At 40.0% G+C, this 23,454-nt stretch overlaps 2 protein-coding genes and 1 non-coding gene across 4 annotated transcripts in view; all 3 read left to right on the forward strand.

The window, feature by feature from the left end:
• Positions 1-12,480, forward strand: part of LOC100563474 (ras-related protein Rab-10) — a 57,896-nt gene extending 45,416 nt beyond the window's left edge. Inside the window, exons 4-5 of one of the 2 annotated variants that reach the window (XM_008114906.3) lie at positions 6,232-6,333; positions 9,175-12,480. In XM_008114906.3, the coding sequence (XP_008113113.1) occupies positions 6,232-6,333; positions 9,175-9,252 (180 nt within the window). In that variant the 3' untranslated portion in view covers positions 9,253-12,480. The remainder of the gene's footprint in view (positions 1-6,231; positions 6,334-9,174) is intronic. The other variant, XM_003223522.4, reaches the window with a different exon arrangement.
• Positions 9,882-9,958, forward strand: mir5405 (microRNA mir-5405). The gene has a single exon (NR_130006.1). It is a non-coding gene; the product is annotated as a microRNA mir-5405 (primary transcript).
• A 6,531-nt stretch (positions 12,481-19,011) lies between the features above and the next one.
• garem1 (GRB2 associated regulator of MAPK1 subtype 1) overlaps positions 19,012-23,454 on the forward strand; it is a 114,761-nt gene continuing 110,318 nt past the window's right edge. Inside the window, exon 1 of the mRNA XM_062980413.1 lies at positions 19,012-19,433. Coding sequence (XP_062836483.1) covers positions 19,310-19,433 — 124 coding nt within the window. The 5' untranslated portion in view covers positions 19,012-19,309. The remainder of the gene's footprint in view (positions 19,434-23,454) is intronic.

Genomic DNA, 23,454 nt, shown 5'->3' on the forward strand with positions numbered 1-23,454 from the left:
TCATTTTAGTTTCCATAATTCATACTTTATTGTAGAATTCAGTAAAATGAGATCTTTAAAGTATGAATTTTAGAACATTTCAATCTGGGTTTCATCCACCAAACATGTACAGATTTTTAAAAGAAAAAATGTAGCTGGGGCAAAAATTATTGCAACAGATTTAATAGATTTTGCCATTGGAGTATGAATCAATGCCTTGTAATGACAGAAGAATATCCAGTGTCTTTTTAAATAGTAGTGCTAAAAACTCCTTAAGAATGCTTAGATAAAAAGGACTTCCCACAAAAAATAAAATTAAACTAGAAGGCTGCCACATTCATAAACAACCAATTGTTTACTAGAATAGCTGAGCATTATGTTTGTGAGAGTGAAAATGTGTAATCGCTTGCTTAGCAGTTGGAGCAACATGGGTGTCCATAATTCCCTGGGAGAGTCAGATTTCACTGGAGAATAAAACCCATGGCTGTGTGTGATTTCCATATTTATCTCTCTGCATTTTAAATGGAGTGTGTGAAAATGATAAAAAAGACTTCACATTACTGTTGTTTCATTTCGTTGTTTCATTGTAGTGTAGAAATATAATGGGAGAAGTCAATTTCCATTGATAATAGGAGAGATCAAGTAAAGTAGCAACTTGATATGCCTGGACATAGTTGTTTTTGAATTCTGCTTGACAGGAAGTACAGTGAAAGGAAATAGACTTCAGACTATGAAATCTGGGGAGATCACTGCAAATCTGATGGCAGGCAATTTTCAGGTGCTCGTTTTCATAGGTTTTATGTTATATAAGAACTATGTCCCAAATGCTTATAGATATACCAAATACTGTCATGAAATAAGATTAAAAAACAAGGGAAAATGTTAATTTTCAGGAAAGTTGAAAAAGAGAGAAATGGAAGCAAAGAGACTTTTGGAATTATCCTGGGTGGCAATCCTATGGGCTAAAACTATGGGGCTACATATCAGATGTCATGTATTTCTAGTAGTAATTTACTTTTTAGAGGTTCAAGAATAATGTGTACATACCTTCAAGTGACCTATTGATTATGGGTACCCCCTGAATATCATAAGGTTTTGTTAGTGGTTTTGCCAGTTCCTTCCTCTCAAATATAATCAATAGGACCTAATATTCCTTGGTGGTCTCCCATCTTAGTACTAGGATCTGGTGCCTTCAGTGTTGTTGTATGCCTTCAAATCATGTCCGACTTACAGAAGGTGGACTTGACTTGTCATGGGATTTTTTCACATAATAGCTCATTAACTGGTTCACTTGTGCGCCCGTCCCCTTCCAGCTATAGGGTTTCACTAGGCTGAGTAAAGTGCTGGCTGAGTGAAGCCCTGTCACTGGAATTTTTTTACTGTGTAATAGTCGCACTCCCCCTTTTTCAACCAAAAAAGGGGGCAAAAAGTGTGATTATTATACAATGATTATTATGCAATGCATGGAAAGAAAGGTCCTACTGTCCAGCAGGCAGAAATGGAGTTGAGTGCTGAGTTATAACTTGGTCCATATCTACACTGAAACTTGCCTTGCTTACTTTTTAGTTTGATTCCTGTTCAGATTTATTTTCCCTACCTGTTGTATGTATTTGATGTATGTCCTATTTGTAATAGACACTCCCTAAATCAGTTTTGATTATCGCTCAGATGTTATCCTATATTGGACCTTTAATGCCTGGATGATTGTTTAACATTTTAACTATGTTGATTTTAACTATGACTTGTTTAAATTGTTTTTAAATTGTGTTGTCTGATGTCTAAATTGTTATTTTATGATTTTATGTAATTATATTGGGCTTGTCCCCCATGTGAGCCGCCCCGAGTCCCCTGCTGGGGAGATGGAGGCGGCATACAAAAATAAATTTATTATTATTATTTATTATCTCGGATTACTTCCTGCAACCTGTGCAAATGGAATTGGAGGGGGGCACTGCAGCAACAGTTTTAGAAGATGATAATTATGGAATTATGGGGCAGTTATAGTGTTGAGTGTGGACTTTGCTTTTAGTAGCTTAGACATTCCTCACTAACTTCATTTCTTTTCAGCCTATGTATAGTTAGGATCTCGTCTGCAAGAAATAGTTTGAAGAGAAGCACTTTGTTTCCTTTGTTCCTTTTGTCAGTTGTATTTTTGAGACACAGTAAATGTATTTAGGCGCTGTGAGGTTTTTTGCCACGAAAAAGGGAGGACAGACTGCTACTCAACAAATATACCACATGAGAACAAATGTTTTCAGACTGTATGTTTAGGAATTGTAGAATGCTCTTTATTCTGTATCCGCAAACACATCCAGAGAAATGTAGCATTTTTGTAACCTGAAAGACTTTTGAAATCTTTGAAATCTTTTTGGGTCAGAAAATACTCCAGAAATCCCTCCTTTAAGGGGTTCTTTAAAAAAAATCTTCCTGGATGTAGCTTAATTAAAATTACAAAATGTTCTGACATATGATGTGTGGGTGGGTGGTAGATATGTAAAAGACTAGACAAAAATGTTTTTTTTTCTGCCAGAACACCAAGGCAACATTTTCTAGATTTAAAAATATTTTAGTTACTCCTTTCCTTTCCTTATGTAATGACCTATCATACATGCCTCATATGTTTTCTCTCTGTATTGTTTTAATATTTGTTCTCCATTATACCTTTATTAATCTTTATGTAGTATTTTAGGTTTGACAATCCTTATTTCAACTTGTTCATTCTTTGGTGTTCAGTAATTGTTTTTATTTAGTTAATGGACTCATCTTTTGAAGGTAGCTCATAAAAAATAAAAATTTGTTATAACATTAAAAACACAATCTATAAAATGCTAAAAATATTGGAACAGCACAACAGAAAAACAGTCTGGTTTTTTAAAAAGATCAGAAAACCAACAGCAGTGAAATGTAGAACAATAAAATCTGAAGATCCCTTGGGAACAAAATAATCTTCAGTGCCTGTTTTAAAAAATCATTGTAGGGTTTAACTGCCTGGAGGTTTCCATACACATGGGATCACCACTGAAAGGGTCGTGCCCACTAATATTCTTGTTCTTCAGACCATTCCCAGACTATGTAAAAATGTGTTGTCGAAGGCTATACCATGTGGCTGTGGACAAGTCTACATAGGGACCACCAAACGCAGCATTGCCCAAACATAAATCAAGGAACATGAAAGGCATTACAGATTAATTCAACCAGAGAAGTCAGCCATAGCAGAGCACTTGATGAATCAACCTAAACACAGCATATTGTTTGAGAACACAGAAATGCTGGACCACTCTTAACAACTACCATGTCAGACTACACAAAGAAGCCATTGAAATTCACAAGCATGTAAACAATATCAACAGAAAGGAAGAAACCATGAAAATGAACAAAATCTGGCTACCAGTATTAAAAAAAACCCTAAAATCAGGACAGTAAATAAAGAACAACACTCAGAAAACTCTGGAATACCAGACAGGAAAGAATCAGGGTCAGCTAACACCTCCTAACAAAGGATTCCCACAGGCAGGAAGCAGCCAGGCTTTGAATCTGCAAGACTATTAAATGCTAATCAAGGTGGCCAATTGCAACATCCACACCTACCTCCTAACAGGCAAGAGTTCTTTCTCCCATCCTGGACATTCCACAGATATATAAACCTAACTTGTCTAGTTTCCAACAGACCTCACAACCTGTTGCTGAAAGCTTTCATGTCTGGAATCACAGGGTTGTTGTGTGTTTTCCGGGCTGTATGGCCATGTTCCAGAAGCATTCTCTCCTGACATTTCACCCACATCTATGGCAGGCATCCTCAGAGGTTGTGAGGTATAAGACCTCACAACGTCTGAGGATGCCTGCCATAGATGTGGGCAAAACACCAAGAGGGAGTGATTCTGGAACATGACCATACAGCCCGAAAAACTCACAGCAACCCTATGTAAAAATGTTTTTGATGTAATATTTTAGTAAAATAAAAGCAATTATAACTTTGATAAAAATGGCAGCAGGGAAAACTGCAGTATAGCCAAATGGGTATTTTATCACTATGCAATTCTGTCTTTTTCTTACATTGAAATCTAGTAATATTTCATTTGGGGTGCTTCCATTTTTGAGATGCTGTCAATCTATGTTAAGCGGCCGGTGTAGATGTGCCTTATGTTTCTTACTCTCAGATTTTTCTGAAGCCAAATGCTTAAAATGGCGATGTTTCACTGTTCAGACACCAGTTCTTCCCTTCAGTAGTTTCCCCCACTGACTCTTGGTTTCTCCAGAAATAGATCACTCCCTTCCACTATGAGATAATACTTGTCCAGCAGGAGTTAGCACCTAAAAGCCTCTGTTTGATTGAGATTCTAGAAATATGCCTAATATGAGTCTTTACAAATTTCTTTCTCCTTGCCTTATTCCTATTGGCCTGAAGCATTCAGTCCTTTTCATTTGTTCCATGTAATCAACTAGAGAAAACCAATAATTACAGGTGCTGAAAATAACTCTAAATTCTATGCCTTCGCTTTGCACTAACCTGGAGGAAAGACATGTATTAGGGACCCATGCTAAATTCAGTGGAAATGTTGAAAATTGCTGTTCAAAAGGCCATACATTTTTTTATTCTTTTTCCGTTTTCTTTAGTCCTTCTTCCTTTTCCTTTTTATTTGAATGCATGCCTAAGAAATCTTATTTCAGGCTCAGTACCACCCCCAAGTGTTTTCAAAGCTTTGTGTAGTTCATAATTTGGTGATATTTTACCTATTACATAATCACTCGCTGTGTTAATTGCACACTGTGACTAGATTGAAACTCCAGTGCTTTTAAATGTCTGCCATTTCTGAATGAAATGAAAAATGATATGTTCAAATGGGGAGACAGTTTTTCTGAAAACTGCCATAGTATAGGGGCAGGTGAAATATCAGCTCCAGCGAGGGACTCTGCTATAAAAGGAATGGATCCTAACATATATCCCAGTATGATGATGCAAGGTCTATATGTGATTGTAACCCATGCTGGAAGCTCACCATTCAAACAATAGCAACCATTTTGTTTTATTTTGCCCAGCACATGAAAGCACTGTGTACATTATCTTAATTCTCTTTCATAGAGATAAAGTATAGATTAAAAATATGAGTTTTAATATATTACTGAGGAACACGAGAAGCTGCTTTTGTTTTGTTTTTCCAGGCTACATTGCTTGACCACCCAATCCTGGTTTGTCTATGCTGACCTGCAGCACCTCAAAAAGTCTAGAACACATCGTTTCCAACATTTTTTGCATCCATTCATTCTATATTATTATAGCACTATGACAACATTTTAACTGTAAGGGCTGCATCCTATGGCAGTACCCATCCCTAAATTGCAAATCTCAGAATGGCATAGGATAGAACCACAGCAATTAAAATGGAATCATAGCACTATGATTTTGCAGTGTGAAAGGTCCTCTAATCATATCAGGGGTCCCCAAACTAAGGCCAGATGTGGCTCTCCAATATCATTTACCTGGTCCCTATCCTAAACTTTAGACTTAGGGTTGACCTAAGTTTGAAATGATTTGAAGGCACACAACAGCAATCCTAATTTTGGACTATTTCATCATAGTCTGGCCCCCCAACAGTCTGAGGGACTATGAACCAGCCCTCCACTTAAAAAGTTTGAGGACCCCTGAATCATATCAATGCGAATAGACAGGAACCAAGTCCAAATCTTTCTACATGCAAAGCATGCTTTCTACCCAGAAGTTAGACTAACATTTTTACCAGAACTTCCAGACTCCCCCATCAGCATAGCTACTACCTTCGGTTCTGTCACTGGTCTTAGCTCCTTCTTTTTAAAACAACTTTAAATGTAGAGCTCTTGCTAGTAGTATCTTATAAACAAGACAGTTTTGAGAGTGACAATTTGTATGTAGTATTGGATGGACATGAACAAGGTAATGTGGAAAACATGTATTAGCTGTTAAAGAAATTCACTGGAATTCCCAAGGAATGTGATGATTAAAGGCAATCATCTACAGATATAATTTCATCTGTTAGTGAGATGTTTTCATCCATAAATTTAAGAGGGGAATAGAAAGATATTTATAATTTTGTAATGTTTGGGTGTTGGGGATCATCACAGCTCTTAAATGATGTATTTTGGTCCATAAATGTCACTGTGAATTTGTCTGTAACAAGACATGTGTAAGACTTTTTTAAACATTTGGGATAAAATTATCTTCATTATTAATGCAAGTAGTATCAGAATGCGTAGGTTTATATTTATTTCTTTTTCCAGCTTGCTTGGGAGTATGGGATACCCTTTTTTGAGACCAGTGCAAAGGACAATATAAACATTGATGATGCCTTTTCGGTACTAGCTGAAGAAATATTAAACAAGGTAAGCTCATTTGAAAAAAAATCTTATTTCCCCTTATATCGAATCAAATCATGTGAATTGAGAAAGATGATCCAGAAATCTCAATGGCAGTGGTGGGTAATGCCTTATTCTTTAGATGTTTGAGACTTCAGCATCCAGAAGCCACTGGCTAGCATGGCTGAGGAGAGAATATGGGGATTATAGTTGTAGATGCTATAAATAATTTGCTTACCTATCTATCTACAAAAGTGGCAGAAATACTGACCCTCAATGTCAGCACTGTCCTTGCAGACGTTGTCTGGAATCATAATCTATGCCCTGGTAATTTGAAAATCGGATTCCTCCAGCATGCCCAGTATTGGGCTTCTACTGGGATGGGTCTGGAATCATCACTGATGCAGAAGTTTATACAGAACCTGCTGGTCAGGTTGTGAGTGGTATTGCCTACCGCAATTATATTACATCATTGTTCATTAAATGAAAAATGTCCTGTTCTCATTTGTGTAATGTTGATGTATTGCCACCAGATTGCTCAAGGAGGTGCCTTCTCCCATGTTACCTTAACCTCAACAACCAGTCAGGCAGTAAAACTCAAGTGCTGTAAAACAATAGCACAGCCTTAAATATTCAGAAGCTTTTGAAAATAAACAAGCATTTGCCTGATGTTGCAATAAAATAAGGCAAACCTCTTTTTAGCCTAAATACCCTAAGGCATCAGATCCTGCCGTATCTTAGAAATTAAGCAGGCTCGGCACTGGTTTGTACTTAAATGGGGTACTGGAAATGAATACCAGATGTTACAGGCTGAATTTCAAAGGAAGGAAATATCAAACCATCTGTGAATATTCCTAGCCTAAGAAAACCGTATGAAATGTATGGGCTTGCCATAAGCCGTAATATCATTGCTATGCTTTAGCTTTCTATCCAATCTCTGAATTCCACTTTACAAATATTTTTATGCAAATGTGAGCAGATCAATAGGTACTCTGGCGGGAAGGTAATGGTGCTCCATGCAGTCATGCCAGCCACATGACCTTGGAGGTGTCTACGGACAACACCATCTCTTTGGCTTAGAAATGGAGATGAGCAGCAGTCCTTAGAGTCGGACACAACTAAACTTAGTGTCAGGGGAAAACCTTTATTTTTACTTTTACTACACATTCCCCATCCACAGTGTTGCATAAAAACAGGTACAATTTGCAATATGTAGCTTCTAATATTTAGGTATAACTTAACTGTGCTTTTATATGCCTTTTATTTCACCAACACTTCTTCATTAGCTAGGCTTTAGTAACAATTTGTGTCAATAAACATGTTAGGCTCATTTTCTTGCTTAATATATGTTTTGACAAGATCCAGAATACTGAATTAGTGCCAGCATTTGGGAGAGACAGTGAGCTGTCTGACTCATCTAACATGCTTTCACATTGTTCTGAAACTGATTTGCATTTACTTTGTGTTGTCATTGAATTATAAATATAATGTAATGGATTTTTAGTGTGTTCCTTTTCATGCCAAAATAATACTGAGGAAATATTTACAAAAATGAGTTTGTACTATATTAGATTGAACATTTACTTCCCAAAGCACACTGCTTATGGAACTTGGTGTCTCAAGGTTTAATAGCAGTAATTAATTTACCAGCGGATTCTGACTAATCCAGAAACGATAGATCTTGTTATGTGAAATACTTCATATTTTAGAGAATGTAAGTCACTGAGTTTCTGGAGAAGAACAGTAGAAAAATTCTGTTGCCCTCATACTCTGGCTATAGGATTCCCAGGGACATCTTGTTGGACAGATTGGGAAACAGGATGATGAATCAGATTGGACCTTTAAAATGATGAAGTAGATTACTTCTTCTTATGTTCATAGTCCATAGTTCATAATCTGAAAGAGGCAAGCTTAATTCATGCTTGATCAAGGCTTTATTTGATCGCCTTGAACAGGATTTCACTTTGGTTTGAAGACAAGACACAATAAAGGTCTGGCTAGTTCAGATACTGGCAGGTAAGGAGCGAGAGGCCAATTATGTGATCAGGAAAGTAACAGCTGATCAGGCAAACAGAGTTCAAAGAGTATGATCCAAATTTCAGAATATTATGTAATATATCAATCAGGAAGGCGAGGAAGCAGGACAGCAGGTACGCACAAATCTTAGGGGCCCTTCCACACAGCCCTATATCCCAGAATATCAAGACAGAAAATTCCACACTCGGATAATATGGGATTTTGTGCCTTGATATTCTGGAATATAGGGCTTTGTGGAAGGGCCTTGGGTTGCTTGGACTGATAGACTTGGCTGCAAGAGCTATATGGGCCCTGTTCTTTCCTGACTGGCTTGGAGAGTCACCTGACAATATTCAAATAGGAAAGGAAATTTGCCTTCAGACTGCAACTGCAGACTAATGCATTCCTGTTTCATTATGATCTAATCTTCTTCACTTCATAAAGATCTGGAAAGGAAGTACTCATTCAAGACTTTTTTGGCACCTTAAACTTTTATACTCTGTTAAATGTGGAATCATTGTTCCTGGACTGCTATATGAATATTCTGGTGTTGTTTTACTGTTGTACTTCCACATTGTCAGGCAGAATCGTTCTGATAAATGGCAGGTGTATGTGGAACACAAGTTATTCCATGGCCCTTAATGATGAGGGGCACTAACAGAGTCACCAGTCCTTTACAGTTGGAGTAGGGACCATGAGTCCCTCCAGATGTCCTTCCACTTCAAGCTTCTTAGCCTTAACCAGCAAAGCTGATGGGGAAGAATTCTGGGAATTACTGTTCTAAAATTTGGAGATATGCTGCTCTGCTTCTTGGTTAAGAAGATTTGATACTATACTTTGTTTTGTTTTCAGAGTTCCTGTGTACTACTTGACGTAGACGTGGTGGACCTATATGAAAAAGCACAGAAGAAAGCTTGCTGCAGACTTTGACTGGCAGCTGTGTTTGTGTTATTTGTTTTGCACTTAACAAGTTTGACATATATATGGGGGGGAGAGAGTGAGAAAGAGCGAGAGACGTATATAAGGGATGGGCAAAGTGTAGCCCTCCATTAGCCCTACTATTGGTTGTAATTCATAGCATATCTATTAAGCAAGTGGCATTTTATCTAATTGTCTTTTACAAATGTGTAAAATATATAACCTTATGATTTGCCCTTCAGGTCATGACTAAAGTCTCTTCAATTGCAAGCAAAAGAAATATGTCCAGTCCCTGTGAAGCTGTTAGCTCCCAGTGGTGCTACATGCATCTGAAAATAGTTCCTGTAATAGTATACTGGGCAATTTATGACATTACAAGCAGCAAATGTAGCCTTTGCCAAAATAGCTCACAATCCAATAACTATGTAGATAGATATGGATAGAAGAGAAGAATGGGAAACTGTCTCAACAAGTATTACACAGAACAATTTTTGAAATGGAATCTTTTACCAGTTTTTAAAGGTTTTTAAAAGTTTTTAAAGTTTTAGCAGTTTTAAAGGTTGTATATAACTTAATTTGGTTTCATGGCAGAAGGGGCCAGCTATACATGTAGCAGTCTTCCTTAGAGTTTACAAATGCAAGTGGGCAATATTGTTTTATTTGCCTTCCTGTTTAGAAATCAGCAGAACAGGGAGACATCTAGGACAAGGTTGCCAGGCTTAAATCTACAGTATTTTCCAAGTAGAGTGCATACATACTACAGCCATCTTTGACTATCTGAAGAGTTGTCATGTGAAAAAATGAAGCAACCATGCTTCTGCTGTTTCAGAGAATACTGTGTTTCCCTGAAAATAAGAGAATACTGTGTTTCCCTGAAAATGTCTTATATTAATTTTTGCTCCCAAAGATGTGCTAGGTCTTATTTTCAGGGGATGTCTTATTTTTCTATGAAGAAGAATTCACATTTATTTTTGAACAAAAAATGAACATTTATTATATACTGTACAGTAGTTGTCATCACAAACCAACATAACCAGACAAACTGTGAATCCTATCAAGAATTTCTTGTTACTACCATTATTTCTATGTACAACTGGTATGTACATTTACCAATCCTGCATGCTCTGGTGTTCTGTTTGGCAGGCGCTGGGCATGCTTCCAAACAAAAACTTTGCTAGGTCTTACTTTTGGGGGAGGCCTTATATTTAGCAATTCAGCAAAACTTCTACTAGGTTTTATTTTTCGGGGATATCTTATTTTCGGGAAAACAGGGTAGGTTCTGAACCAATAAATACATTGAAATAATAAGAACAGAGCATCTGATTAAACATTTGAAAGAACTTGTGGTAAGAGCTGTGTTATAGTTGTGGGGAAGTGGTGGACTCTGTTTCCTTGCAATTTTAAAAAGAAAAAACAATTAGAGGTTTAATGGTCCCTCTTAACTAGTACTTTAGCTGTGGGTTCCTGCATCCATAGAGGACTGGGCTATTTGGCCCTTGAAGCTGATTTACCAAATTCCCATAGATTCATTTGACCTACTTCAGATGAAAATAACTTGAATTTAGATTTTTTTTTAAGTACAATCTAACATGATTCAACCTAGGGTATATTATCTAGTTTTGATGAGTACATAGCCCCCTTATAAGTCCTGATATTTCTGGGGTAAATAAACTTCTCAAAAATTGGGGTGGAGGGAAATGCAATATTAGTACAGGACAATTCCTGTATCAACAGAACCAATATCTGCAGGTTCACTTATTAATGGTTTCACTTAGTCACACGTAAGACCTCCTGTAGAAACTTTATCTTCTTCGAAATACTGCCATTATTCATCCTTTTGATGAATAATGCTATTATCCAAAGCTTCATGTATCCATGCAACATTCTGAAATATATTGCCTATGGATATGGGAGCCACACTTTACTTATTTAAGAGGTTACTCATCTTCTTCTCCCTTTTTTCATCTTCTTTGAGAAGACAAATGGGGCACGTTGCACATAACCATGGGTGGGCAAAGAACCTCCTCACAGATCCTTCTGCAATGTCTGTCAAGGCTCTTCTAACTTCCCTGCCAGGCATGATAGACCCATAGAGCTGCCACCATTACCATTTTTCTGCCCAGGCTTTCAAAAAGCCCCAAAGCAGCACCACAGTGGACAAAGGTGCTACATTAACCTGTGTATTAATTGAATCAGGGTTGGTTTTTTCTTTGCATGTATTTTTCTTAGGCAGAAGTATATGTGCTACAAATGCTCATTCATTCAAAATGAAAGCTGTTCCAATTTTAGTTTCAGCTTTTCATTCAGATGGCCTCTTCCATCAATGGAACAATGGACACTATCATCCTGAGCATCTAAGGAAATGAATAGACTCAGTGAAAGGCATTTCAGCATAATAACAGTCCATGGAATATCCTCTTCTACTGTGTGATCTTTTTGAAGATTGCAAAATTTTGCTGAACAAAAATCCCAGAACTGGAAGCAAAATAGAATTTGCTGCAGGATAGCTGCTTCATCAAAACTGTGATAACATCTTTTCAAGTGTGGAATTTTAATTAGAACGTTGCACAAAACTTGCTACAAGTTTCGGTTACAACTCATTCTTAAAGAACAAAAGTGTCCTTTAAGAAGTTAGGTGTTTCACAAAAGTACTAGGGCGTTATGGAGATTTTCTAAATTAAGATTCTTATTGTAAGTTATGGTTGAAAGTTGGGTTTTCTAACTCTGTATCTTGGTCAGCACTGAAATAAAAAATGCGAGTCTTGCTGCTTCAGTAAAAGTAAACTCTCCAATCACAATTAGCCAATCCAGTCTAGAAGACATTTGTGAACAGCCACTCAACAGACTAAAGAGCCCCAGAAGAGGGGGAAAGGTAGCTCTGTAGATCAAAGGTTTAAACTGCAGAATACAGGCTATACCCACACTACAGAATTATAGCAGTTTGGTGCCACTTTAACTGCCATTGTTCAAGTTGATGGAATTTAGATCTGTAGTTTTGCAAGATATTTAGCCGCCTCTGTCAGAGAGCTCTGATGCTACAATGAACTACAAATCCTGGGGTACCATAGGATGGAGTCAGGATAGGTAAAGTGCCATCAAACTGCTATAATTCTTCAGTCTAGATGCTCTTTGAGATACTTTGGGCACTTCTATGTATTTAAACTCCCTCTAGCCTGCTTAGATATCACTGGATCTTTCCAAAAAGTTAAAGCATGAAAAAATAAATTGATGAGCATGAAACACGCTTCTTTTCACTTTTACCAAGGTAGCAAAAAGGCTCCAGGCTCTCGAATGAGTCACTTGCTAAGCTCAGGTACTCAAGCGTATTGATGACGCAAGTCACTTTCTTTCAACTACATTTTGCTTGAGGGGTAATCATGCAACTTCCCTGGATGATGAAGAAAATTGTTGTCATTGGTATAAAAATGTTTTTTTTTTTGAAACCAGAAAGATAGCTTTACCGATACATAAATAGATATTATGAAACATTTAATCTATTTACAGACATTGAGAGACACATGTCAGTAGAAAACTTGGGCTGAATCAAGAAGTGCTTACCATTACTCCTATTCCATAAGGAGCTGCGGTGGTGAAATGGGTTAATAAACCTTTGCGCCAGCTGGACTGCTGACCTGAAGGTTGGGTTGCTGACTTGAAGGTTGCCGGTTGGAATCCATGAGACAGGGTGAGTTCTTGTCTGTCAGCTCTAGCTTGCGGGGACATGAGAGAAGCCTCCTAGCAGGATGGTAACACATCTGTGCATCCCCTGGGCAATATCTCTGTAGACAGCCAATTCTCTCACACCAGAAGCAACTTTCAGTATGTTCTCAAGTCGCTTCTGACACAATAAAAAAACTCCTATTCCATCATTTTTCACTATTAAGAGCCAATTCCATTTTAACATTACCCTTACAGAGAAAATGACTCTGATAAATATTATTAAAACCAATGTGGTTCTTTTTAAGGAAAGAAGTGTGAGCATGAGCAGGAAGAAATATAAGATCCAACATTGGGAAAGGTAACTGAAGTTGTGATTCTTTACTAAAATATCTCTTTAGCAGAATCTGTGAATCATCATGGCACAAAATACGCCTTTCCACATTGAGACATTGGCAAGCTTTTTGAAGAGACCAATCTGTGCTATGCATACATTTTAAAAATGCAGATAGCTAAAAATGCGTATGACTGAAAAATATGTGCCTCTTTACTCAATGAGAAAAGGTATTCATTAAAAATTAATCGAGTCATTTTAATAGGAAATAATAAAGCATAACTTCTAAGATAAGGAAAAATGTTCAACCTGATGGTCTGAGAATGCAAATAGAGTCTGGATAAATGTCAAAAAATTAAGATTGAAAAAAAAGTTTTGTTTGGCTTTCCTCCTGTCACACCCATCTGCTAAGGCAGATCTGTATATGCATGGATGTATACAAATATTTTCTTACTATGTTTTTTAAATAGAGGCAGGGTTTTTGCTGTCCCAAACAGTTGCTTGTGCTGTCTTCTGGCATAAAAATTATAAATAGCTAAAAAATACTCAGGCATTTTGTGAAAAATTCTCAATGAATTCAAGGATACTTAGGGTGCTTCTACACTGCAGAATTAATGCAGTTTGGCACCACTTTTATTGCAATGGCTCAATGTGAGACCACAGTGCCTTTTGGTAGAGAAGCCAACTTCTCAGTTGGCTACAGCTACCACAATTCCATAGCATTGATTCAAGGCAGTTAAAGTGGTATCAAACTGCATTAATTTTAGAGTGTAGATGCATTCTTTCTCCCAAGTGAGACTGGTTAAAGAATACAGCCTAAAAATTAATCAGGTAAGCCAAAAAGGAAGAGTCTTACCACATAGTCTCTAAAATATACACTGTAGTCATTACTGTTAGAAAAATCTGATTTGCATCAAGACTATCCCACTCTCGACTCAAGGCCAGACTTTTCCCTTTTTGTTTAATGGAAGGAAAGTAGTTGAGCAATAGAGCACATCCATCACATACAGAAGTTCCCACATTTGATCCCGATTTGTCAAGATCAGACCAGAAAAACTCCCTTCAGAAACCCTAAAGAACTGCTGCCAATTTGTGTGTGTGTGTGTGTGTGTGTGTGTCAGGAGCGGCTTGAGAAACTGCAAGTTGCTTCTGGCGTGAGTGAATTGGCCATCTGCAAGGATGTTGCCCAAGAGACTCCTGGATGTTTTTATGTTTTTACCATCCTTGTGGGAGGCTTCTCTCATGTCCCCGCATGGAGCTGGAGCTGATAGAGGGAGCTCATACGCACACTTCCTGGGTTGGATTCGAACTGGCAACCTTCAGGTCAGCAACCCAGCCTTCAAGTCATCAGTCCTGCCAGCACAAGGGTTTAACCCACTGTGCCATTGGTGACTCCACTGCTGCCAATAACTGTCAAGAACATTAGGCAAGGCTAGATTATCAGAGAGTGAACTGAAGCAATTACTCTTGGACCTTCATAATCTGCAGGACACAACATCCAAAGAAAAAGGATCCATTTGCTTCATCATCTTCTTAAGACACTTCCTGAATTTCCGGATACATCCGACATCTCCAATACAGTATTTTATATATTACTTGAGTAACAGAGTAAGAATATATAGGATCCTACTGTTAGTCTCACTGAATTTGCAAAACAGAAAATGAGTTCAAGCATCACTGCCATTGATTATGCTCTTCAATTAATTAATATGCTGCCAGATCAAACATATGCAAATAAGGTGTCCCTTTATTTGGGACTGCTCCAGGGTCCCAGGCACTTTGATCTGGCCTTGGTAGTAGATGAGATGGATCAATGATCTGAGCCAGCAAAAGGCAGTTCCCCATACACAGTCCTATTTCTGGGCTATTATATAAGGGGGGGACAATAGCTTAATAGCAGAACATTTACTTTGCATATAGAAGACCCTATGTTTTATTCCTGGCATCTCTAGGCAGACCATAAGAAATCCTTTCCCCTGAAACCCAGTAAGATCCTAGGCTGACGATCTGAACAATTATAAAGCCATTTCTTAAATGCTAGTAGTGGCAACCTGTTACTGGTATTAGAGATGATTTGGAGGCTTTTAAGCAGAGGCTGGATGGCTATCTGTCAGGGGTGCTTTGAATGAGATTTTCCTGCTTCTTGGAAGGGGGTTGGACTGGATGGCCCATGAGGTCTCTTCCAACTCTACGATTCTATGATTCTAACAAATCCGTTGTATCATGAACTTTAGGGATAATATTCTGATTCAACAGATGCAGTAACTGCATCCAAATCTACATCTGTTGGATCAGGATATACGGTAGATGTCAAAGTACAATAGACATGGAGAACACATGATTTATGTTGGGGCTATGAACTAAATATTAAAAAGTACTGCCAGTTACAATTATATTGTTAATGCTGGCTAGTCACAATAAACATCTTAGCTCTAGGTATGGTAATTCACACACAGGGTGCATCTACACTGTAGAATGAATGCAGTTTGACACCATTTGAACTGCTATGGCGCAGTGCTGAGAATTCTTAGGCTTTGTAGTTTGGTGAGGCTAAAGATTTTGTACAACTACAACTCAATAATACTGAGCGACTGCAGTAAAAGTGATGTCAAACTGCATTCATTCTATACTGAGAGGGGTCTTGGGAGGCAGAAGGGGGGGTGGACATCAACACTGACACCACCTGAACTGCCATGACCCAATATTATGGAAACCTGGAATTTCCAGTTTGGTGAGGCCCCAGCAATCTTTGGCAGAGAGGGCTAAAGAGCTGTGGCAGTTCAAGAAGTATCAAAGTGCATTAATTCCACAGTGTAGATGTACCCATAGTATCCACAGTGCTTCAATGGCTCAATGCTACAGAATCTCTGTAGTCTGACATGGTAGTTGTTAGAATGGTCCAGCATTTCTATGTTCTTAAATAATATGCTGTGTCCAGGTTGGTTCATCAAGTGCTCTGCTATGGCTGACCTCTGGTTGAGTTAGTCTGCACTGCCTTTCATGTTCCTTGATTCGTGTTTGGGCAATGCTGCATTTGGTGGTCCTTATGTAGACTTGTCCACAGCTGCATGGTATACGGTAGACTCCTGTAGAGGTGAGAGGATGCTGGACCACTCTAACAACAACCATGTCAGACTACACAGAGAAGCCATCGAAATCCACAAGCATGTGGACAATTTCAAGAGAAATGAGGAAACCATAAAAATGAACAAAATCAGGCTACCAGTATTTAAACATTCTCCTGGCATAAGGATGGGACCGCTTGTACTGTCCTTATGCCAGGGAGGATGAGACACACGGTGGCTGAGAGCTCTCTCAGCTGCTACATGCCTTCCTCACCCATTCTTTTGGCATAAGGACATGACAGGCCACTGTGTCCTTCTGCCAAGAGGACAGGGAAAATGAGGAGGGCCCAAGGTAAGCACCCAGGGGGCCGCATTAGTTTGCCCATGCTTGCTTTAGCGTAACATGCTAATATAACATAACATAACAGTAACAGTAACATGCTTTGCTAATTATATATATGTATATATGTGTATGTGTTATATGTATGCACACATGCATATATGCATATATACAATATAATTTACAATAATATATAATATAATATATTGTATATGCATATAATATTAATAGTATTATTTTTAATACAATATAATAATAATAATACAATACATAGGCGATCCCTCGTAGTTCGGGATGATTGTCTTCCATCTTGGGGGGGGGGGGGTGTCCGTAGATGGCTGAAGAGACCTATTCTTGATCTGCAGTGAGGACATCGGTTTCCAGGTGGAACGCGGTCCTGGTCAGGGTTGGCTTAACAGGCCTTCCTCTTGGCACGTTTCTCCCTTAAGTCCTCCATTTGTGCCTCTTCGAACTCCACAACACTGCTCGTCACAGCTGACCTCCAATTAGAGTGCTCAAGGGCCAGGGCTTCCCAGTTCACAGTGTCTATGCCACAGTTTTAAAGGTTGGCTTTAAGCCCATCTTTAAATCTTTAAAATAATACAATATCATAATGTTAATTATATATTATATATTATATGTAATATTATTAATAATATTACAATATCTAGATATAGTACAATATGGTAATTTATTGCCAGTATTGTGCTATGCTAATAATATAATATTGTATGTAAATTTAATTTGTAAGCCGTTCTGAGTCCCCTTCGGGGTGAGAAGGGCGGTATATAAATGTATAAAATAAATAAATAAATAATAGGTAAAGGTAGAGGTTTCCCCTGACGTTAAGTCCGGTCATGTCTGACTCTGGGGTTTGGTGTTCATCTCCATTTCTAAGCCGAAGGTGTCCGTAAACACCTCCAAGGTCATGTGGCTGGCATGACTGCATGGAGCGCCGTTACCTTCCAGCCGGAGCGGTACCTATTGATCTATTCACATTGCCATGTTTTTGAACTGCGAGGTTGGCAGGAGCTGGAGCTAACAGCGGCCGCTCACTCCGCTCCCGGGGTTTGAATCTGGGACCTTTCGGTCTGCAAGTTCAGCAGCTCAGTGCTTTAACACACTTTGCCACCAGTACAATATGGTAATATTATTGCTATGCTAATAATATAATATCTTATGTAAATTTAATTTGCAAGCCGCTCTGAGTCCCCTTCGGGGTGAGAAGGGTGGCATATAAATGTATAAAATAAATAAATAAATAAACAATAGGCATGGGCAAACTTCGGCCCTCCGGGTGTTTTTTTGACTTCAACTCCCACAATTCCTGGCCTCAGGCCCTTTCCTTTTTCCCCTCAGCCGCTTAATGGAGGGCCAAAGCTTGCCCATGCCTGCTCTAAAACGTAAAGGTTTCCCCTGACGTTAAGTCCAGTCATGTCTTACTCTGGGGTGTGGTGCTCATCTCCATTTCTAAGCCGAAGAGCCGGAGTTGTCCGTAGACACCTCCAAGGTCATGTGGCCGGCATGACTGCATGGAGCGCCGTTACCTTCCCGCCGGAGCAGTACCTATTGATCTACTCACATTGGCATGTTTTCGAACTGCTAGGTTGGCAGGAGCTGGAGCTAACAGCGGCCGCTCACGCCGCTCCCGGGGTTTGAACTTGGGACCTTTCGGTCTGCAAGTTCAGCTTTAACACACTTCGCTATTGGGGTTTCGTAAATAAATAATAGGCATGGGCAAACTTTCGGTCCTCTGGGTGTTTTTTTTGACTTCAACTCCCACAATTCTTGGCCTCAGGCCCTTTCCTTTCCCCCCTCAGCCGCTTAATGGAGGACCGAAGTTTTCCCATGTCTGCACTAAAAGTGAGAATATACAGTAGAGTCTCACTTATCCAACATAAACGGGCCGGCAGAATGTTGGATAAGCAAATATGTTGGATAATAAGGAGGGATTAAGGAAAAGCCTATTAAACATCAAATTAGGTTATGATTTTACAAATTAAGCACCAAAACATCATGTTTTACAACAAATTTGACAGAAAAAGCAGTTCAATACACAGTAATGTTATGTTGTAATTACTGTATTTATGAATTTAGCACCGAAATATCATGATATATTGAAAACATTGACTACAAAAAAGCGTTGGATAATCCAGAACGTTGGATAAGTGAGACTCTACTGTAACACAGTACACAACTTTCGAAGACTGCGGGGGGAGGAGGTTGCAGTGCGCCCGGGCGGCCTGCAGGGGGAGCGAGCGGGACGGCTTTGTCGGGATGCTCTTGCAAGGCTCGGAGCGTCTCCCCTTTTGCCTCCCCTCCATTGGAAAGAAGGAGGGGAAGGGCGGGGAAGGGAGGAGAGGAAAGGAGAGGAGGGGCGGCGACTGCGCAGGCGCCACTGGCACCGTGTTGACCAGTCCCTCCGCGCTGGGATGGCGTTGGCTGGGTCAGCTGGGAGCAGCCGTGGGGCTGGAAGAGGCGACCCAGGAACAACAGCAGCAGTAGCCTTCGAGGGTTCTCCTTCCCTTTAAGCATGGCTCGGGCAGGAGGTGGCAGAGGAGGAGGAGGAGGAGGAAGGAGAAGAGGAGGAGGGGGGACGAGGAGCGGCTGAGCCAGGCGGGGGTCTGCCGCACTGACAAGGCGCCGAGGACTCCCTCCTTCCCCCCGGCGAAGATGGATGGGGGCCCCTGCCCGGGCTTCTCCAGTCTGAAGGAGGTCCAGTGGAGCGCCCTCTCCGTGCCTTTGGACGTGCTGGTCAGCACCTACCGCCTGCCTCAGGTGGTCAAGCCCGACGGCGGTGAGTCTGAGGAGAACTTGGGGCGGGAAGGGAGCCAGGCTGGGGGACCCCAGGAGTTGTCTGTGGCAAAGTACAACTCCCAGGACTCCACAGCATTGAGCCATCGGGTGTCAGAGCGCGTTGTTTCTATCTAGCCCAGGCATGGGCAAACTTGGGCCCTCCAGGTGTTTTGGACTCCAACTCCCACAATTCCTAACAGCCGGTAGGGAGTTGGAGTCCAAAACACCTGGAGGGCCCAAGTTTGCCCATGCCTGGTGTAGCCCCTTGGGCCCCAGAGCTGCCTCTCCTTCGCCCCCTCTTCTTTGAATCCTGGCCAAACTCCAGCCCTGCGTTGCCTCTGCTGGGGAGGGGAAGGGGGGGGGGAAGAGAGAGATGAGAAGCCAGCCCATTGGCCAGAAAGGTCCACGTGACCGAAATATGAATGGGCCAGAAAGGAGGCCAATGCCAAGGCTTTGACCGAGGGAAGGAGTAATAGGCAGGCAGCCAGAGAAGCAGCAGCAGCTCAAAATATGTCCCCCTCCCTCCCAGTCGCCAAGCATTAAGCAAAATAAGTTAAGGGGGGCACAGAATAATAATAATAGTACAGTAGAGTCTCGCTTATCCAAGTCTCTGGATTATCCAAGCCATTTTTGTAGTCAATGTTTTCAATATATCGTGATATTTTGGTGCTAAATTTGTAAATACAGTAATTACAACATAACATTACTGCATATTGAACTACTTTTTCTGTCAAATGTGTTGTATAACATGATGTTTTGGTGCTTAATTTGTAAAATCATAACCTAATTTGATGTGTAATAGGCTTTTCCTTAATCCCTCCTTATTATCCAAGATATTCGCTTATCCAAGCTTCTGCCGGCCCGTTTAGCTTGGATAAGTGAGTCTCTACTGTATGGTAGTAGTTTTTTTATTTATACCCCACCCCCTCTCCCTGAAAGGACTTACGGTGGCTTGCAGCAAATAGTAATACAAAATTGTGAGCATATACCAAGCATTCGCAAACTTGGCCCCTCAAGTTTGACTTCAACTCCCACAATTCCTACCAGCCTACCAGCCTAAGTTATCGTTTAGTGTAATTTAAAACACCATAAACATTAATAAGTTACAGTTTAAAAAACTATTTGTCCTGTACAACCAGTCTAGAAGCTAAAATTCACAACAATAGAGCAATGTGAACTTTTTTGTGTGTCAGGAGCGACTTGAGAAACTGCAAGTCGCTTCTGGTGTGAGAGAATTGGCCGTCTGCAAGGATGTTGCTCTAGGGATGCCCGGATGATTTGATGTTTTTACCATCCTTGTGGGAGGCTTCTCTCATGTCCCCACATGTAGCTGGGGCTGATAGAGGGAGCTCATCCATGCTCTCCCTGGGTTGGATTCGAACCGGCAATCTTCAGGTCAGCAACCCAACCTTCAAGTCATCAGTCCTGCCATCACAAGAGTTTAATCCACTGTGCCACCAGGGGCTTCTAATTTGCACTAATACTCCTATAAAAACAACCCAAGTATATTTCACCATTTAACCAGCCATTCCTGTGTCTGATCACTTCCATTGTAGTCTAGCCATTCTCAAAGGCTTGCTTAAATAGCCACGTTTTTAGCTCCTTCCTGAAGGCTAACAAGGTGGGTGCTTGTCTTATTTCCTTGGGAAGAGCATTCCAGAGCTGGGGGGCCATTACCGAGAAGGCTTTCTCCCTCGTCCCCACCAGCCTTGCTTGTGAGGGAGGTGGGATTGAAAGGAGGGCCTCTCCTGCTAATCTCAAAGTCCAAGAAGGTTCATAAGGAGAGATGTGATCACGTAAGAAAGTCTCCATTCCTGATTTGACCTGGATCCTAAAGTGCAAATTATAGAATAATAGAGCTGGAAGCGACCACAAGGGCCATCTAGTCCAACCCCCTGCTATGCAGGAAAAGCACAATCAAAGTATCCCTGACAGATGGCCATCCAGCCTCTGTTTAAAAGTTTCCAAGCAAGGAGGGAGCTGAACCAGATTCCAGAAAAGAGGTGCTCCCAAAATAAAATCCTTTGCCATTGGGAAAAGTAGGAGGAAACTTTTCAATTATGAGGTTGTTGTGAGTTTTCTGGGCTGTATGGCCATGTTCCAGAAGCCTTCTCTCCTGACGTTTCCTCCACATCTGTGTCAGGCATTCTCGGAGTCTGTGCGGTATATTGGAAACTAGACAAGGGAGGTTTATATATCTGTGGAAGGTCCAGAGTGAGAGACAGAATTCTTGTCTGCCCAAGGCAAGTGTGAATGTTGCAATTGGCCAGATTGATACACATTGAATAGCCCTGCAACTTCAAAACTTGGCTGCCACCTGCCTAGGGGAATCCTTTGTTGGGAGGTGTTCACTGATCCTGAGTGTTTCATGGCTGGAATCTCCCTGTTTTCGGAGTGTTGTTCTTTACTTACTGTCCTGAACTTAGAGTTTTTTTTAATACTGGTAGCCAGGTTTTTGTTCATTTTCAAGGTTTTCTCCTTTCTGTTGAAATTGTCCACATGCTTGTGGGTTTCAATGGCTTCTCTGTGCAGTCTGACATAGTGGTTATTAGAGTGGTCCAGCATTTCTGTGTTCTCAATTATTTTCAATTATAAATAAAGTGGACACACAAAAACATAAACATGGGGATTGCCAAGGGGCAGCTGACATGTGATCTTGTTGTCTAGAGCAGGCATGGGGAAACCTTTGCCCTCCAGTAGGCTGCTAGGATTATGGGAGTTGAAGCCCGAAACACCTGGAGGCCCAAAGTTTGCCCATACCTGCTAGGGATGCTTTGTTTTAGCTGTGTGTTTAGGTGAGGTATGTAAAACTTCTCACCAAAGTGCAATGTATTCAATTTAAATACAAGCACAGCAAATATAGAAAGACTGGTTGATTCACATAAAAGACATAGAACAGTCCATCAAATGCTTCTATTTTTAAAAAGTTCAATGGAATGAGCACTATGGTTTTGCACAATTACACATGTGGCATGTATCTCTTATAAATTATCCTGATTTTATCTATTTATATATCGCCTTTGCCCCAGTCCTGGGACTCAAGATGGTTGTTGTAGTTGTTTTCCTTCAAATCATTCCCAACTTGTGGCAAACTTTATCGTTGGGTTTTCTTGACAAGATTTATTCAGAAAGGAGTTGTATTTGTCTTCCTCTGAGCCTGAGAGAGTGTGGCTTGTCCAAAGTTTTCATGGTTGGGAGAGGATTTGAACCCTGGTCCCCAGAGTCATTGTCCAGTGCTCAAACCTATACATTTCCCCAAATCCTGTGATCCTAAACTAGTCATAAATAAGTTCAATTTAAATCTTTTCAGCTTCCTGGTGAAATGTATTCAGGCTGTAAGCCCATAGTAGTCACAGTCCACTGCTGTGTTTGTGAATAATTTTAAAACCAATTGAAATAAATTGGCCTCATTTATTGGGATGTTTCACTTTTTAAAAAACCAGAAAGGCGTGTTTCTTGTTTTGAGTCTATATTTCCAATAATAATAATAATAATAATAATAATAATAATAATAATAATAATAATGTTATTACCCGCCTCTCCCTTCATCTCCAGGCAGGGTAATTCAATGGCAATCTGAGGATTCACTTTATTTTCAAAATCTTTTTGGGCCTTAAAGTCATAAACTGCTTTGTGTTAAAATGGCAAGAGACTGGTTGTTTTCTGTCTGCTTGTTTATGCTTGCAGTGCAAGATAACAACATGTAATGCAGTGTTTATGGCTCTTGAAATAGTAAATGGCTGAACTCTACATCAGGTATTTACCCAAAGTATTAAACAAAGCAAAACAAAAATCAAGTACTGTGCCCTTTGTATGAGTATTATGTCAATATTCTTCTGTTGTATTCTGTTAGTTACAGTTTGACACATACAAATAACAAAGTATCAGTGCATGGATTTTTTTTTTTGTGACATAAATAGTCACAAAAGTTGATAAGAGAATCACTGACTGCTGCATTTCTGTCATGGGGCTATCAACTTGAATTTTCATCCACCATTTTCATACAGCACTGCAAAAAACAA

The sequence above is a fragment of the Anolis carolinensis genome, chromosome 4 (assembly GCF_035594765.1).
Source record: "Anolis carolinensis isolate JA03-04 chromosome 4, rAnoCar3.1.pri, whole genome shotgun sequence".
NCBI lineage: Eukaryota > Metazoa > Chordata > Lepidosauria > Squamata > Dactyloidae > Anolis > Anolis carolinensis.